At 32.8% G+C, this 18,975-nt stretch overlaps 2 protein-coding genes and 1 pseudogene across 2 annotated transcripts; all 3 read right to left on the reverse strand.

The window, feature by feature from the left end:
* Positions 1-6,086: 6,086 nt before the first annotated feature.
* On the reverse strand, positions 6,087-10,895 carry LOC112720696 (chaperone protein dnaJ 10). Its single transcript, XM_029290176.2, has 10 exons — positions 10,681-10,895; positions 10,472-10,531; positions 10,300-10,382; positions 9,809-9,962; positions 8,718-8,847; positions 8,205-8,363; positions 7,930-8,102; positions 7,579-7,659; positions 6,585-6,719; positions 6,087-6,497 (listed from the first exon to the last, which is right to left on the reverse strand). Exons 1-10 carry the CDS (start codon positions 10,765-10,767, stop codon positions 6,435-6,437), a joined length of 1,125 nt encoding a protein of 374 aa, XP_029146009.1. The 5' UTR covers positions 10,768-10,895; the 3' UTR covers positions 6,087-6,434.
* A 3,300-nt stretch (positions 10,896-14,195) lies between these two features.
* On the reverse strand, positions 14,196-15,139 carry LOC112720697 (putative invertase inhibitor). The gene has a single exon (XM_025771739.3). It carries the CDS (start codon positions 15,084-15,086, stop codon positions 14,517-14,519), a length of 570 nt encoding a protein of 189 aa, XP_025627524.1. The 5' UTR covers positions 15,087-15,139; the 3' UTR covers positions 14,196-14,516.
* Positions 15,140-17,369: 2,230 nt separating this feature from the next.
* Positions 17,370-17,985, reverse strand: LOC112723858 (uncharacterized; annotated as a pseudogene).
* Between the last annotated feature and the right edge of the window lie 990 nt (positions 17,986-18,975).

Consider the following 18,975-nt stretch of genomic DNA (forward strand, 5'->3'; position numbering starts at 1 on the left):
AGATTCTGACTTCCGTGTATTCAAATGAATATTTCTGGATCTACAGAGGTCCAAATGATGCGTTCTCAATGGCGTTGAAAAGCTAACTTCCAGAGATTTCCAACAAAATATAATGATTTATACTATTCTTTGGAATGGACTGCCCAAAACAGACGTTGAATGCCCAAACTACCCCCTTTCTGGCATTCAACGCCCCAAGAGGACCAAGGCCAGTGTTGAGCACCCAAACATGGCATTCGGCGCCACCAAGGGAGCAAGGAAGCATCATTTTTACCCCCTAGTGGGGGTTCAACACCCACTCCTTCAAGTTGGACACCAAGCTCAACCCAAACACTCACCAAGTGGGCCCAGAAGTGGATTTTCGTACCTTTAGCTTAGTTTATTTTATTTTTTGTAATTTCTAATTATTATTAATGTCTCTTTAGGTTTAGTATTAGTATATATAAGGGAAGATCACAATTGTTTAGGATCTTCACCACCACATTCGAACATTACACATTATTCTCTGTACAGTATGAGCAACTAAACCTCCTATGTTAAGGTTAGGAGCTCTGTTGATTCCTATGGATTAATGCAATTACATTTTTTACTTCAATCTATGTTTGATTTTATTCTATGATGCATTTTCGTTCTTCATCCTTATGAATTTGGGGTGGAACAAAAGTATGACCCCCTATTCTACATGAGTTCCTTCCGAGTCCTGACCCAAATAGTATTGAACTATAGCTTGAGAGTGCATCACGGGTTCCAACAAGTCACTTGGGCTAATTGGGATATGTGACATGAAATCTTGTTAGTCATGGGTAATTGAAGTTCCTGTGGCTCTAAGAGCTAGAATCATAGAGCGTCATTCTCTGATCCAGAAGATCCGACCTTGTCTGTGGTGTTTTGAGTAGGATTATCAAGAAATTGAATTGCGCGTGCTTCACCCTCTCCCAGATTGATATAGCATGTTCGGGTATTTGGTTTGAATCTGAGGAGATTAATGACCACGATCAATGACTTAATCACTTACAACCTTGCCATTGAAGGAATCATTCGTCGTTGAAGTAGTTAGTATGACGTGTTAATCCAGAAGAATAAGCATCTCCGAAGCTTTAACTGACCTCTCACTACTGTTTTCATGTTTTATTATTATTGCTTGTTTATGCACCTATAACAAACAACAACTATCCTTCTATTCGTCTGACTAAGATCTGCAGGATAACTACATCTTGCTCAATCTGGCAATCCTCGTGGGATTCGACCCTCACTCACCTGAGGTATTACTTGGACGACCCGGTGCACTTGCCGGTTCAGTTGTGCGAGTCACAAATTCGCGCACCAGGGACCTGTCATGAAGTTCCTAGCAATATCCGCCTCATGCCCAGCAAAGAACTCATGTGATGGTACATCGTAAGGGAAAGTAATCGAAGGACCCTCAGAGATCTCCTCTTGTCGTGTGTACTACGCCTCCTCGTAAGAGAAATGCTCATCCTGCTGTGCTGGAAACCCTTAATAAGTCCAGGCCTTCCAAGCTGGCCTACGGGTATCATCTCTAATGTGTCTTTTATCCCGTCACCTATGATCTAGAGCATCTTGTGGAAGGTCTAACACACCCCATTGACCCGGGGCTACCGAAGGAATATCAGGTGCTGGAGCTGCCTCCCTCGAATCAGCCAAATTAGATAGAAAACAAACAGTACACGCTCTCTTCCACCATAACCAGTAGTCTTGCATGGGTCGAGGATCTGGGTCACCTTCAACGGTGACCATCATGTGCTGCTGGCTGATGAGCGGATATTTTATACGCTTTTTGGCATCATTTTCATATAGCTTTTAGCATGTTTTATGTAAGTTTTATTATGTTTGCATAGGTTTTAGTGTAAAATTCACATTTTTAGATTGTACTTTGAGTTTGTGTGTTTTTATGCAATTTCAGGTATTTTCTGTCTGAAATTGAGGAGCTGGAGCAAAAGTCTGATTCAGAGACAGAGAAAGCACTGTAGTCCTAAAATTCACATTTTTTAGGTATTTTTAGATGCTGTCAGGATCTGATCTCCGTGTACTCAAAGGAGCTTTTCTAGAGCTACAGAAGTCTAAATGAAGCGTTCTCAATGGCTATGAAAAGCTAACATCCAGGGCTTTCTAGAAATATGTAATAGTCTATACTTTGCTTCAGAATTGAAGGCCCAAAACTGGCGTTCAACGCCAGATATCTACCCCAGTCCTGGCGTCCAATGCCCATAAGGAGGTGACCAGCGTGGGCCCTTAGCCAGTGTTCAATGCCCCTAAAGAGTCCTAGCACGTGGGAGACACTAAAGCTCTGCCCAAACACTCACCAAGTGGACCCCATAAGTAGATTTTTGCACTACAAGCCTAAGCCTATCATATTTCTATGATCTTTAGTTATTAGATTAGTATATATAGACAAGAGTTCACCATTGTTAAAGACACTTAGACACTTGCCCACTTTTACGTTTTATTCTGTATTTCTTCTATCAGCATGAGTCATTAAACCTCCTAAGTTAAGGTTAGGAGCTCTGCTGAGTTTTATGGATTAATAAAAGTACTATTGTTCTATTTTCAATCTGTGTTCGATTCTATTCTAAGATGTATCTTTGTTCTTCAACCTTACGAATGAGTTGAACTGGCACAAGGTTATCTCTATTCTACATGGGTTTAGCAAGCGTCTTTCATTGGATATCAATGAACCACTAGCTTGAGGATACGTCTTTTAGATGGCTAATCCACGACTTCGTTGGGGACTTCTCAAGAGATCAGTTCATCTGAGGTTTGGAGAGATTAGGGTTTTTGTGGTAAAGGCTAGAATCAAGGCGCAGCATTCTCTGATCTGGAAGATTCGACCTTTTCTGTGGCGTTTTGAGTAGGATCACCAAGGGGATGAACTGCAATCGCTTCACCCTCATTCAGACTGGATGCGCACTAAACCTGGTATTCAGCCTAGAGGAGGATTGGCGGCTGCTCAAACCGGCGTTGATCACATACAGCCTGCTATAGAAGAAATCATTTACAGTTGGAGTAGACAGTAAGAAAGTATTGATTCAGAAGAACAAAGTATCTTTGAAGTCTTAACCATCTTCTTATCATTCGAATTCACAATTACTGAGTAACGTTTTCTTTATTTTACTTTTATGCACATAAACAACTAAACAACTTTTTTATCCGCCTAACTAAGATTTACAAGATAACCACTATTTGATCCAAGCCGACAATCCTCGTGGGATCGACCCTAACTCACCTCAGGTATTACTTGAACGATCCAGTGCACTTGCTGGTTCAGTTGTACGGAGTGTGGGAATCCGTGCACCACTGGCCACGCTCCCTTTACAAATCATACCACGCATGATGTCACTCAGGCCGCCACACGTCGTCTTCCCAAGTCGTCCTGAACAAGAACTCATCCATATTGACCGGGTCCTCCAGCCGATGATGCTCACCATCGAGTTGTTTCTTGATCCTTTCCACGTGATGGAACTCGACAAAATGAAAACACACTAACGGCACCATAGATCGCCATGTATGAATCTCTCTGATGCTCTTAATCCAGTCAGGTGTCATCTGTCGTAGCTGGGGAACATCATATGGTGTCCACCGAAACTGAAAACACGCACAACACTATATTTAGCACTAGAAGGGTAATTTGTGTATAACATTGGATGATACCAGGTGTCGTACCTCGTCAAACCTAAGCGCATCCAGACTAGACCGCAATCTAAGGCCTTTGTCATGATGGTTGTCCCGAATTTGCTGTCCAAGTCCCACCAACCTAATAATCGAAAAACCGTTATCATTACTTTTCAATATTGCAAATTCATAGTATTACAACAAAAACAAAGATATTAAATAATTACCTCGAAGCAAGTGAAAATTTCAAAGTATCGAATCCGGCAGGACAAAAAGTAGGAAACCTGTGATAAATCCACGACATGACCAATGGCACGCACCTGGTAATGTCCGTCGTATCATGCCTGACAGCACTGCCCAACGAATGATAGGTGTGCGACAGCAGTGCAGATCTCCTGACAAACGTCTGCAACTATCAAAGTCAGCCAGCAGCGGCAGCCATCGGATGAGGACAAGGTTGTGTGAGTTGTCTGTAAACAAGTATCCCCCAATCAACATACATCTAGCATACTGGCAGAGAGTAGATGCATCAGCCCCTGTTGAATTGTGGGACACCTTATTCCTGAGCCAAGTCGTCTTCAATCTGAAATTCCGCTTCTTGTCCTCGTGCTGGGGAGGAGGCCTATCACTAAGCAAATCCGTAACCCATTGCCACGTGGGGTGCCCATGAAACTGTTGAAAATCTTTTGTACATCCGCCTATTGAGTCAACATTTGTGCGCGACCCAATATGGCATACCACATCCTAGAGCGTGATGGTGACCTTGCCCCCATGGAAGGTGAAAAATATGTGTCTCCGGTCTCTATCACTTCACAAATACAGAGAATAGGATATTGTCGAAGATAAAATCCCTTAACTCTACTGCGGCATGTTCAAAGCCAGCTTCCCTGATATAAGGTAGTAGAATCTCAGGCCGCGAGATCCCCAGAATCACACGACGTGCCAACAAATTCCTAAGTGACTGTACAACTATTATTCATTAGTCTTCTTAAACTAATTTCTTATTGTGTTATTGCTTTATAATAAAATAATTACGAATATAACTTAATTAATTTTAAGCATGGCTCATTAAATAATTTAATGCATATACACAAAAAGAGAATGCATTATTTACTAAATAATATAATATCATTTAATTAAATTTAAACATGAATCATTAACTGCTGATTTAATTCATAAAATAGTATATTATTTAATTAAGAATAACAAATATAAAATATAATTATTTTATAATAAACTAATACGACAGATAAAAATTATTTCATAAATACTTAATTAAATTTTAGTGTTCTACTCTTTCAACAAATTTCATCCAAGTAGACACTAAATATCTAATTAACATATAAGGGTGTATCAATTAAAAACTAAATAAATCAAAATATATTAAATAATTAAATATTAAAAATAATAGACGTAAAAACTGACCTCAAAATCCAGTGCCTCCGCTACATATCAGGTTGCATTCAGAGTGTTAATATTGTCCGATCGAATGTAACCTCCTCGTCTATCAATAATTGTTGTGAAATTTTCAAAAACCCAAAAGATACCAAATGAAATAAACAGATCTCGGCTACACTCCTTTTATCATGTTTTCATGTATCTCTGTGTCTGATTTTTCTGCAATGTACATATTTTGAGTACACAATATCTAGTTACCGAATTTTATTCGTATCCAAGATGCTTGTGTAACTTAATTTATCCTATTGTACTCGAGATATGAGCAATTACAAATAAAAGTACATACTCTACATTTTACAAATTTATATAGTTATTATATTTAATTAATTTAAATAAAAAAATCTTAAATAAATATGTTGTTTAATTAAATATGAATATCACAATTGTCACATGAATCACTTTATCCCTCTAGACATTTAGTTTTATTTGTTTTTTAAAATATATATTACGTAATAGGCTAAAATAACCTTGCTATTAATTATGAATATCGCAATTTTATTTGTTTTTTAAAATATATATTACGTAATAGGCTAAAATGACCTTGCTATTATTAATTATGAATATCGCAATTATCACATGGATCTTTTTTATTTATTTTTAAAATATATTATTGTCCTTTGCATTTTAATCACATGTTTACCATTTTTCTTTTACTCCTCCTCTTGGAATTTTCACTGCCACATGTCACTAAATCACTCACAACTCACAAGTTAACTTCTAGCCATCGTTAGCCACTGGAACCTTTGCCACCAAAGAACTCGCCTTTCAAGTTTAGCACAAATGAATGCACCAAGTGTGGAACGATAATAAAGAAATGGGATATTAGAAAATGAGTATTGATATGAGCACTTAAGTTTGACATCGCTTAAGGTTCCTTTTTTTTTTTTTTTCAGTTTATAATTTTTCATACTTGAAGCTTTTAATTTTAAGTTTCCGAAACAATAAAAATATAAAACAAGAAAAGAAATACAAAGTAGGTGTTTGAAGTATGATGTCTAAGGTTTGTAGGCAAATAGATTTTCACTCAGAATACAAAAGTAAGGAGGAACAATATGATCCGTGAGATTACCAGTGGTAATTACAACAGGCAACATCGAGTATACATAGCCTAAAAGTGACATGCCAAATGTAAGTTGGTAAAATGGTAACAGTGGTAATTACAAGCAGCAACAAACATGATTCTCCCTGGTTTGCACCATTTTCTTCACAAAACTATGTTCCAGCACTACCAGCGTACTACAAAGCCATGTTATTAGTATATCGTCTCACTCTCACCAATAAAATGTTGAGAAGGGATGAATCTTTGTTTCATACTCCTTACGTTTTTGCAGATCATTTACTTTTGTAAACTACTCTTCATCGTCCACATCAAATGCTGGATTACAAAGGCATTTGAATAGCCTGCCAATACCCTGCAGAAGCAAAATGAGAATTAATATGCACATATTTTGCAGTAGTTTGCATGCGCATGAGTTGGCTTTAAATTGTTTTGAACATGCCTGAGTAAAAAAGGGAGCTCGATAGGAAAGAGCTCTATGTGATTCATCTTCTGAAGAATCAGAACTGCTTCCTTCGTCGTCAGAATCTATAGCGATTTTCTTCTTCAATGTCTCTTCTACTTTTGGATTCTTTTCCTGATCATGTTATATCCATTATTAGAAGACATAGGCACATAGCAGTTCATCATCATTGTGACTTGATTATGTTTTAAGCTACAAAGTAATCATAAATAAAATCAAAGAAATGTGAAAGAAAAAAAAAGAAATGGATCAAGTGAAGTTTTCACATAACATGATCATATATGTTTACCATTGATTAGGAAAGTGGTATCTAGTATGAGATATACAAAAGAATCTAGTCACTGATGAAAGTTTACCATGACAAGTTTTCACAGGCACATTGCTTTATAGCATTTGAAAATGGGATCATGGTGATGAGGTTAGGGATGACAATAGGGCGGGTAGGTGGCCGGGTTTTGTCCTATTAAATCCTGTCCTGTACTACAATAATCTGTATAGAATCTATTTCACTCCTATCCATACGTAGTAAAATTGAACCCTAATCGGCTTCTGCAGGTACTTTATCCGTCTCTATAATTATTAAAATTCAACAAATAAAATTAAATTTTAAAATTTATATAACCATCCTCACATACATAACATAAATTAAAGTAAAAATTTAAAAATAATACAATATTATTAATATTTTACTAATTATTTTATATATATTATATACATACCAGGGCGGGTATTACCTAATCCCGCCCTGCCCAAGACTCCGTCTCCGCCCAAAAACCCGTCTCGCATCGGGTCGAGGTATTACCTGTCCCGACTGGACAGAGACGGGATGGGTCCCGCGAGTCCGGATAATATTGTCATCCCTAGACGAGGCTCACATGAGTAAACAAGAATATTAGAGAGAACAATCCTTATGTTGTATTCTTTAAAAGTTGAAAGATAGAATACTTGATGACAAGTAACTTAAGATGGGCACCTGAAATATCTTCCCAAGAATTTTAAGAGCATTTGCCCGTACTTTAAGTTCCTCTTTCTTAACATTTTGTTCCCTTAGCACCTGAAAGAATATATTAGTATGAATATGAATCTGCTATCCCTTTCAGTTCCTGAATTCTGCTAGCAAGTGATATCTTCCATCTCTTCCAAAAGAAGTCAAATCTTAAGTTCATTGTCGCTCTTAGATTACCATATGGAAAAAGAAGTTATCTTTACATAGAATAGCTTTATTTTTATATGGATTATTGATCCATACTACAGTAACTAAATATACCAGATTGCACGAACACAAACACAAAATAATTTGAAGTAAAAGAATTTAAGAACCTACCATTTGGCACACATGTGCAAGAGTTACTTCTATGTCCACCACATTTAACTTCCACAAAGAATTCATCAATGTATCCTTATTAATATGAGAGTCAATATCATTTTCTGGGCCACTACCATCCGTTTTACGTTGCTTGTAGATGTCTTCTTGAAACTGCAGCAACTGATAAGCACCTAATTTGTATGTGCTCAATAAAATCAGACATTTAAGTTTGAATAACTAGCAAACAGAAAATTTTTGGGAGTGGGGGGTGGTTAACATTGGAATTGTTATACCTTTAGCAGCCGTAAGCTGTGATTTCCAGAAATGTCCTTTGTTGCGAGCCCACTCAGCCAAAAATGGCACTCCAAGATAAATGGCTTTCTTCCCTAGTTCTTGTGCTGCCTGTCTTGAGTATATATACCCTATGGTGTGTAACATATCAACTCCAAAGGCTGCATTGGCATTCAGAGATGACGGAGAGTGAAAATTAATTGGTAGTACCATTGATACAATGACATGTAACAAATTCAATTTTTGCGTAGTGATATAGTGGTTGTGCACTTATGAATCATGATGAAGCTCATCATTTACAAGACATCATGTGAAACATCAAATATGTAGCATCTAAGTTGATAATTTCAGAATGAACTCAGAGAAGTGTTAATTCATGGTTAGAGTTTTTGTGGATTTTTCTCTGTACGAGGCACTAAATAATCTGCAGCATTTCATTACTAGCAATTGCATCATGTGCTCAGTTCAAAAGGAAATAATAAGAAGAAAATAAGTTGGATGGATGTTTAACTAACCTGCGCGAGAAAGCCGTCTTGCTTCAGATTCTGCTTGATGTAAGAATCCCTTTTGGTCACCATGAACATATTGACCAAGGAAATCTTTCAAAAACCTTGCCAATTTTTCCTCCCTTTCTCTTTGGACAGCCTACAATTTATTGAGACAGAGTACACAATTGAAGACAAAGTAAAATAAAATAAGGGGATAATATTTTCCTTTTACTAAAGCTGAGCTAACTCTCAATCTGATCTCATCTCTGGCACTGTGATTTTTTCCCAATAGATTGTGCCTAAGGAAAGAATGCATTATCAATACAACAGAAAGAAAATGATCCCAGGTATGGAGTGAAATGGTATGGTTAGGAAAATGTCATAAGAAAGTGCTATAACAGAAAGAAAATTACAGGTATCTAAAATTCCTAGTAAAAGAAAAAAATTAAAATAAAAGTCGCTTAGATTTTAATAGAACCCACTATCCAGCATCATAGTTCCAGTTAAAATGAACTGATATTTTGTAGCTGTGAACCTGAACACCTCTCAGCTAAGATAACTATTACAAACTTCAAATGGTGCATGCAGGCTTGATATATAAGGTACTGTCTTTTTAACTTAACTGTTTTGGAGAAACGAAGTTAAATCATCAAGAAAATTGGGAATTACCTGGAGTAAGAAAAAAAAATTATAATAGGTAAATTACCCTGATGGGATATTCATAATAATTTTAAGTGAGCAATAGGAACTTTGCTAGTTATACATCTTTTCCATCAACATAAAGAATGAACAGGAACAATAAGCTTACAATCTAAACTATGACAGTATGGCCTAAGCTGTCACTTTAATTGAGTGTTTTGAAACAGTAATATTATTCATATTATCAGCAATATAAGGATTCAGGAATGAACTTTGAGTTTTTTGTTAAGAAAAATTATTATCTTATATTAAACAAACTACCCTGATTGAATTTTCATCATAATAAATGAAAGTAGGAGTAGGAACTTTCTTAGTTATACATCTAGTTCTACCAATCTAAAGAAAGAACAGCAACTGTAAAATTACATCGTTAACTATATGGTCTGAGCTTTTAGTTTCTTTTGGCAAAACCTACTTGCCTTTAACTTTTCATTCATTTTATCAAGGTCATTGCTTTCTTCGGATAGTTCAGAAGAAGCCATCGATGCCACAGCTAGATGCCCTACATAGTCCTCGAACAATTCACTTCCGAAGAGCAGTGCAAACACAGCCGTGGGGTCAAGCATTGTTTCTCTGTCAAGGAACCAATTAATCATTAAATAATAATAATAATAATAAAAAAGAAAAACCATCTTCAATTTCTCGGGAGATAACTATTTTGGACTATACATGTAGGTACAGTACTGATCATTGCTTCAAGAATGGACTATACTGGTTACATTCTTCATCCCCGCTTGAGTAATTAACTCAGGTTACAATCATCAACAAACAAGACTAAGGGAAGGGAAGGCTTTCAGATTCAATTCAATCAAATCCTGATTGTTATCACTTATCAAACTACATAAATTGCTTTGGCATAAAATGATATTAAGCTGAAACACATCATCATCATCATCATATTCATGCGTACCTAGACACAGAATGCTTCCCATTCTGATCATACGCATTCCTCTGTACCGGATCACTCAAAACCTGGTAAGCTTCACCCAAAACCTGCAAAACCACCACAAATAGCGTTCGTTCTTATCTAAAATTAGCATAATTAATTGTTATTCAGTAATCTGAACAAGCTCAAGCAAAACCTGAAATTTTTCAGCTGCACGAGGATCGTTTGGGTTTTTATCGGGATGAACCTGCATTGCCTGCATATCACAGTAAAACAACCGTAAAATTCACCGATCATAACAGGTGAATAATAGCAATAATCACGATTCCAATAAACCACAAAAAACAGGAGAGAACTACGTCAAAATTGCGAAAAAAGAAATGATAAAATTAAAAAGAAATTAACCTTGAGGTAATAAGCCTTGCGAATTTGGTCTTCAGAGGCAGAAGAAGAGACTCCGAGAATATTGTAGTACTCCATATCCTTCACCATTGTGTGTGTGTTTGCAAAGATCGAAGAGAAACGGAATGAGGAACTGTAACTGTAAGTGAGTGACGCTGGGAACGAACCAAAGAAAGAAAGAAAGAAAGAATAAGGTATGGAGATGAAAAGAATCACGAGGGAGAGCTGGCTTTACAGTTCTGAGTTGCAATATTGTATTTCACGGGAGCTCCTTTTTGCGCGGGAGGATACAATTTTTTAAGAACGATTCATTTGCTTCGGTGGCGCTGGCCACTGTCGCTATCATCACAACCATTAAGCCGCTTTTTTTTAGGTGACAGCAACTTTTGTGATTAGTAACCATTAAATAGTCATTAATGATGATTTAATGGTGTGAAATTGGTATGAAATTTTATTCAATGGCTCACATTTCTGCTGGTTATATGCTGGCTAAAATTTAATAAAATTGCTGACCTCCTAAACTTTTTCTTTTTCTTTTTCTTCTTTCACTAAAAGGTAAAAGCTCTGTTTGGTCACTTCTCCTCTTACTATATTCTTTACACTATGTTTGGTTTAAGGGAAAATAAGAAGAAAAAAAAATGGTGAAAGAAAAATGAGTGAAAATTTTTATTTTCCTTTGTTTGGATACCATAGAAAATGGGAAGGAAAGAAAATTTTGGTATGATCCCACAAAAAAATTTTTTCTTTTCATTAGAAGTAAGAAAATAAGAAAGAAAATGTTACTTTTAGTGTATTTACAATACTACCCCTAATTCTATTATTATTAATAATTATTAATATAAATTTAGTTTTAATAGTTTTAATACATTATTATATAAAGATTTATATTTAAACATTATATATATTAGATAAATAATTTATAAAATTATAATATTTTATAATATTCATAAAATGCAATAAAACATAAATAAATAAAAACATTTATACTTTATTTTATTATAAGGGTATTAATGTAACTTTATACTATTATAATTTTCTTTCTTCTCACTTTTTTTTTCATCCAAACAAAAGAAAATTTTCTCTTTATTTTCTTTCCATTCATTTTCTCTTCATCCAAACAACACATAAATAATTCTACTTTTCCTTCTATTTTCTTTTCTCTCATTTTCTTTTCTCTTATTTTCTTTCTTTCTATTTTCTTTCCTATATCCAAACAAAACCTTAGGTACACTTTTTTTTTTTTGAATTTTATACAAATTAATAAAACGTAGAACGAAATAAGGACTGATTTTTTTTATATTGGAACAAATTATGTGATGTGCCCTAATATTTTAATGTATGTGAATTTTATTTTTGTATGAAATATATATTTTTTTTAAAAGAACACAAAATATCACCTATATTTTATATGTAAAAATAATTTTTAAATTCATTAAATATAAAATGACAATGCCGTTTTCATTTAAATTTTTTTTTTTTACAAAATGACAAAACCGTTTTGTATGGATAATTTTTTTTAAATTGGGAGTAGAAAAACGTTAATGATGTTTTGAGGTTTTTGATTTTTTTTAATTAAAAAAGTTGAAAAAAGGCGGTGACGTTTTGTATATTCCCACAATGAAGTTAAATATAATTTTTTAGACATTTTGATGAATTACATCAATATAGACCCAATATTTAAAAAAAAAAAAAAATACTCCGAAACCGTCACTAACATTAAGCAATTTCCCCCTTATTCGATTAGAAACTCAATTTGGTCATCTCTCTTTCGAATTATCTTTTAACTTGACTCTTTAAATATACACTTTCTCATTTTGGTGTTGGATTTCTAATGGTATTTTTAAAAAATGTGAAGATTTGATTTTTTTTTTACATAGTGAATACAAATTTAAGGGTTGAATGTATAATTTTTAATTTTTTTTAAACATGCAAATCTAAAAATTAGATTTGAGTTTTTTATTTAAAATTTTTTTAAACATATAAATTTAACATTAAGAATATTTTAGTATTAAAATTTTTTTAAATATGCAAATTAAATCCTAAGTTTTGTATTTTAGACAATACTAAGCCTTCAATTTATTCATCACTTTCACCATATCATAAATCAAACTTTAAGTTTTATATCCCAAATAAAACTGAATCTCCAAATTTATCTCCATATCCATAAAAATTACGCCATAGCTCCACAACGATATATAACACATATTTGGTCTCCTTTACTAAAAAAATTAGCTTTAAATATACACATTATTATGTAAAATATGGAATAGATATTACTATTCCCTTTTAATAATATCATTCTAAATTTAATAAGTATTTCATTATAGATTGCAAAATTTTGCAAATAAAAAAGTGCTGTCAATTTTGAAGAAGCGAAGTAACAATATTCACTTCCCATAAAATAATTCCTCAAACTTTGTAAAGACAAATACTTCTATTATCAATTGAAAAATGGTTATGCAAGTAAAAAGTGTGAATAACAATGTAAAATTATTTTGAATACATTAATTTTCTTTTGTTATTCCTACTAATATGGTTAGAGTAATATTAGGGAATAATAATAAAAAAATAATACTAAGAAAACAATAACACAAAGTTACCTTATTTAATTTAACATTTATAATTTTATATATATAACATCTATAATTACATATTTATTACATCTAAAATTATTTGTTTATTTAAATAATAAGTAACGAATACAAAATAAGAAAACAAATGCAATAAAAAAAAGTTTAAAAAAGTAAGTTATGACTCTCTATAATTTCCAATCTATAGCTTTCAAACATTATACTATTGTCATTTAGTAGTCTTTCAGTCCTCTAGTATAATATTTTATTTTATATAATTAACCTACATCAAAATTTGTTTTTACTCCGACTAATTTTTAATATATTCTCATATTTTGTTTTATACATTATCATGAAATGTGTACAAAACTCATATATTATGCTAAGTTATAGGATAATTGAAAAAAATTGTGATAAATTTATAAGTTCTTAAGAAAAATAAAATATTTAATAAGTTATTGGAAATTTTCTGTAATAGACTTGTGAGATTTTGAGAAAAATATTAAATAAAATTCAGAAAATTGCATTGCTGGACACAATTTATTTTCTGTTAGGTGTTTATAAGTGTATGATAATTTTTTAAAAACAATTTTGGTACTTTATTTTTTTAAGAAAAACTATAAACCCATCATTAAATGCTTAGATACATACATACTTGTTTTATTACTCTATTAAGCTATAGTATATGTTAATAATATGATATTAAAGTCATTCAAAATTAATAGAATTAAATCAATATTAGAGATTTAAATTTTGATAATAGACTAAAAAAAGCTCTGGAGAAAAATTAAAAATAACAGTAATGTTAGTAACGTTAGAATTTGTTTTTTTTTTTATATTTATTAATTATTGTAATAATTATTATAATAATTAATAAATACTAAATAAAATAAATTTTAGCTATTTTTTACTAATTTTTTTTGTTATCATCTTTTACAGACACTGAAGAAAAAAAAGTGGCTACTTTACTAGTACCAAAGCAATATTACAAAAGCAAAAGCTAAAAATGAAGAAAGGAACTAAAACAGAGAATAGGTAACTACTCTGCCTGGTTTGAATTTTACATTTCCATGTCCCTTAATTTATGAGGAAGACATACAACAGCCAAATTGATGGAACCAACTTAACACACTTTTGTGCTGTTGAACTTGCAGTTCAGTAACTCCCTTCTTTCTCGCATGTTTTTTTTTTTTTTTCAAATACTTACTAAAATTAATTCCTGACCTCACTACTATAATAAGAAAAAAAAAAGGAGAAAAAGAAAAAACACTAAGAAGCTTTGGCAACTGGGTTAGACATTTGGATGATGCAAACTGCAATACCACATAACTGGAAAAGATTGTAATTCTCCGTTGTCAATGGAGAACCCTCACCCTTTTTCCCAAACCCTTGCTGGCATGTTGATGCAGATTCCATAACAGAACTCATCCAATTAATTGGCACTTCATAGTTCCCTGACAAGAATGCCCCTATTGAATTCACTATTGTCCACGCCGCATCACTGTACAGCTCCATGCAATCTTTCAAGTTATCAATAATGCTGCTTACATTTTCATCATCCAATAATTTGTCTATGGTTTCAATTGAGCTTGTTACGTTCTCTAGTGCTAGCTCCATTGCGATCAGCGCGAGACCTTGGAGGTTCGCCGAGTGGCTCACAGGGATTACAGGGAGGGACGTTGAGCATAGAGGGTAGCTCAGGATCTTTGACTGGTTTGCGCATTTCTGGCATGTTTGATCAACCAAGTCCTTTGGAGACATCAATGTTATTGAGCATGTTACTAGTGGGGTAATTGTGATGATGAGAAGCAGCAAGAATAATGATGGAGGCTTCAGCATTTCTTTTCTTTATTTGGTTATAATATTAAACTGATAATAAATTAAAGGCAAGTGTTGCGAACTAATGTTGGGGTGAGATATATATAATGTAAGGAACATATATTAAATGGTTCATGAAGGAAACTTCATTGATATGTTGCTTAATTAATTATGTGTTGCGTTGTGCATGTGTCCATAACAAGACAGTATAGTGTAGCTTCTACATTTTGTTGCACAAATTGGCATTTGAAACAAGAAATTTTGAATTGAGTATACACAAAGATAGGACTTTATTGGCGTCTTGTCATCTTGTGGGGAAGGATTTTAAATTACGGAAGCTTCCTGTGCCATGCACGGATTAAAAATAAAAAATAAGAAACAAGATGGGAAAAACCAAAATTTCGCTTAAGGCGAGCTACGTTATAGGAAGTAGTTATGGTAAAGTACGTACTGTTTTACAATCAACGAGCTTGCAACTTTTCTTTTCCCTTTTTATTTTTCTTTTCTAAGGATTTGGTTTTTGATGTGGCCTTTTAAAATGATAACACAGCCCAACTTTAGTAGGTGGGGCATTTCCGTCTCAGTAACTTAGATTCTGACCATTACCAAAAAATTACCAAAAAAAAAAAAAGTTTGACCAACAAAACTAAACTGAAACAGGTTGATAAAATATTCTTAAGGTAAATAATTTTTTTCTTTTAATCATAACCAAAAACAGAATTTTTTTAATCCGAAGTAAAAATGCTTCCAGTTTTTTAATTTGTTTAATTTTATTAACATTTCGAATATTTTTTTATTATACTTGTTGTTAATATAGACATTTATGTGATAATTCTACGTTAAAGATAAGTTTAAAAGTAAACATTAGTGTTGAGGATAAAAATACATATAACCCAAAATGACATTTTTTTTAATAAAAAATAAGATTATCTAACCTCTTGAAACAAAGTAAACAAAATTTTGGGTGAAAAAGGAAAGTTTTTCCAAAAATGAATAATTAGCTAGGATTATCGGATGTGTCATTTATTTTTAGTTAGAAATCGCATGATATTTCTAAAAATTATTAAAAATATAGTTGATATTTACTTTTTTAATTATGATTTGAAAATTTTATAATAAAACGAAGTATAAAGAAAAAGTTAGTTTAGGGTAATTCTCTCAAGTTCAAACAGAAATATCTTTGTTAATATTAAGACTTGGTAAAACTTGAAAGGAAATGGACACCATGAAAGGGACTTGGTTAAGTAGAATATAGAAATCTTCATCTTCCTAAGTCCTAGACACAATTGAACTTGAACATCAGTCCATTAAAAAAAATCAGAAATCATAGCTGAAACAACTAACAAATGACAAGGGGAATTGAGCAATAACGGACAAAGAGGAGGACAGTGAGTAGCATGTAGACACAATGCTACTTAAATAATTTTTAATGAATACTAGTGTATGTTTCATATGAGATAATATATAAAATTATATAAAAAATTTTATTAAAAAATTAAATAAAATATATATAATAATTATTATTATAAATATTTTTTAAAGTTATAATTAAAATCAAACTCTTAAAAATTTTAATATTAAAAATAATTAATATTTATTTTAATTAATTTGTCTTATAATTAATATTTTTTAATAATTTTTAAATATTTAAATTTTTATATTTTTAAATCAAGTATAATTATTTAATTTTTTATAATTAGACGCTAAATTTTAGACAATAAATTTAAAAAAAAACAAGTACACGTAGAAATTAAAGAAGTACATATCCAGCAAATATTACTGCCACAAACTAATTTTAATTTCATACCAAGTTATATTAATTTTTTAATTTCAATGACCACAAAATAATTTTAAGAAACACTTTCAAAAATATTTTTTTTAAAGAAAAACAAACAATTTTCACTTTTGACTCTTTAGTAGAGATGAAACTGTTATAAGGCTATGGGAGAACAGTGGAGTATTAAAGCACGACTAACAACAATTCTGAGTCTAAAAACTTCACACACTTAAAAGCCAAAAGCTTTAGTAGTTTATTGGTATGTGAGGTTTTGGGGTATAATATATATAATGATGGATGTCATAAAATAAGTGTTGTTTACTTATACTTTTATACTTGTAGTGTTGCTAAACCACCATGTTCATGTATTTTTCCCCGCTTTGCTGGAAATACACTACTATCAAAAAAAGAAAAAAAAAAAAGAAACCTCCATTACTTATGAGTACTATTTACTATAGTACAGAATATGAACAATTTTTTATTGGTCAACAGCCATTACTACAAGCTTAATCATACAGGTACAGCATATTTAAGCGAGCATACTCGTTCTGTTAATTAAACTTATACATAGCACTAATTTCTATTTCACAAATTAATACAAAAGGTTAATAAACTAAGGAAAGAAAATTAGCAGACGAAATTAAGTTAAGATAACATCCTATCCGATATTTTTATCGGAAAAAAAGAAAAACAACATAGATTCATGATTTTATTCATATCATGCATGAGACATAAAAACGAAGGTGGGAAAAAGTGTAAGAAGTGTCAACTTAAATTGGAATAGCATTAGTGACTGAAGGGTAGACCACGGTGGCAGGATGAGCCATGATTTTGCGGCCCTTCATGTGGCGGAAACAATAGATCAGAGCACCCACCGGCCACTCCACATCGCCGCCGCACCAAACGCCAGGAACCCCACCGTTGGGCCCACCACCTTGCACCGGCAAGGGTTGCCAGGGTTACGACATTGTACACATATTGGAACCCCTATTCCAACCATATCTAATTGATCTAATACTTAGCTTATAATATAAAGTAACAACTTAAATGTGTAATCAACGAGATGAAGAGGGAAGCACCAAAAGCGGTTTGTGAAATTGAAATCGAAGAATTGCGCTATGCAACTTGATTGTATCCAATTGTTAGGGCTTGTTCTTTATATAGAACGAATTTGACTTCCTTAGTAGTAGGGGAACTCAAACATATATGTAATTTAGGAAGCTCGAACACTTCGTTAAATTGTCGTATGTGCGTATTGGACACATTTCGGACAAGATACTTATCGATATTCGTCCGACACGCGTGTCTATTGTGTTCGATCGTGTCTTAATAAAAAATAAAAATTTTTTTTTGATATATTTGGATATACCTAAATACCATCACGTGTCAGCGTGTCCTGTTTTATTCTTAACATATATTTTTAAAATAAATTTAGATATAGTATATATTATTATTTATTAAAACAAAAAAATATTTTAAATACTTGATATAATTAAAATAAGACATTAAAAATAATTAAATATTTTAATTTATATTTTAATATCAATAAAATATCAAAATATCATTACGATTTATATAAAAAATACTTTATATTTTATCTGTATGCGTGTCCCCGTGTCATATAAAATTTTAAAATTCGCATGTCGGTGTATCCCGTGTCGTATCGTGTCTCGTGTGTGTCAGTGTCTATTAGGGGTGGTAATATGTACCCTACCCGCGGGTACCCAACCCGATCCCAGCTGATCGAGTAGGGTTGCCAACCCAATCCGCAGCGGATAGGGTAGAGTGCGGGTAGGGTTCTCGTGCGGGTCAGGTAGGGTGCGGGTTGAGCCTCAACCCTACCCGACCAACACACACTCTATATATGTTTATATTATATACTTATATAAAAATATGTTTTAAGTGGATGTTGAATCAAAGATCTCTCACTAAATGCAAAAGATCCTTAACCATTAAAAGAAAATCATTAATTGATAATTTAATATATTTTTTTACATAAAAATCAGTTCTATTTTAAATTATCATCAAATTATATAATAATGTTGTATATTTTTTGTAACCCACGTGTAGGATCGGATACCCATGGGTTAAGAGCGGGTAGGATTAGGGTTGAGATATTCTCAACCCGCAGAT

Source organism: Arachis hypogaea, chromosome 11 (assembly GCF_003086295.3).
Source record: "Arachis hypogaea cultivar Tifrunner chromosome 11, arahy.Tifrunner.gnm2.J5K5, whole genome shotgun sequence".
In the NCBI taxonomy this organism is placed as follows: Eukaryota; Viridiplantae; Streptophyta; class Magnoliopsida; order Fabales; family Fabaceae; genus Arachis; species Arachis hypogaea.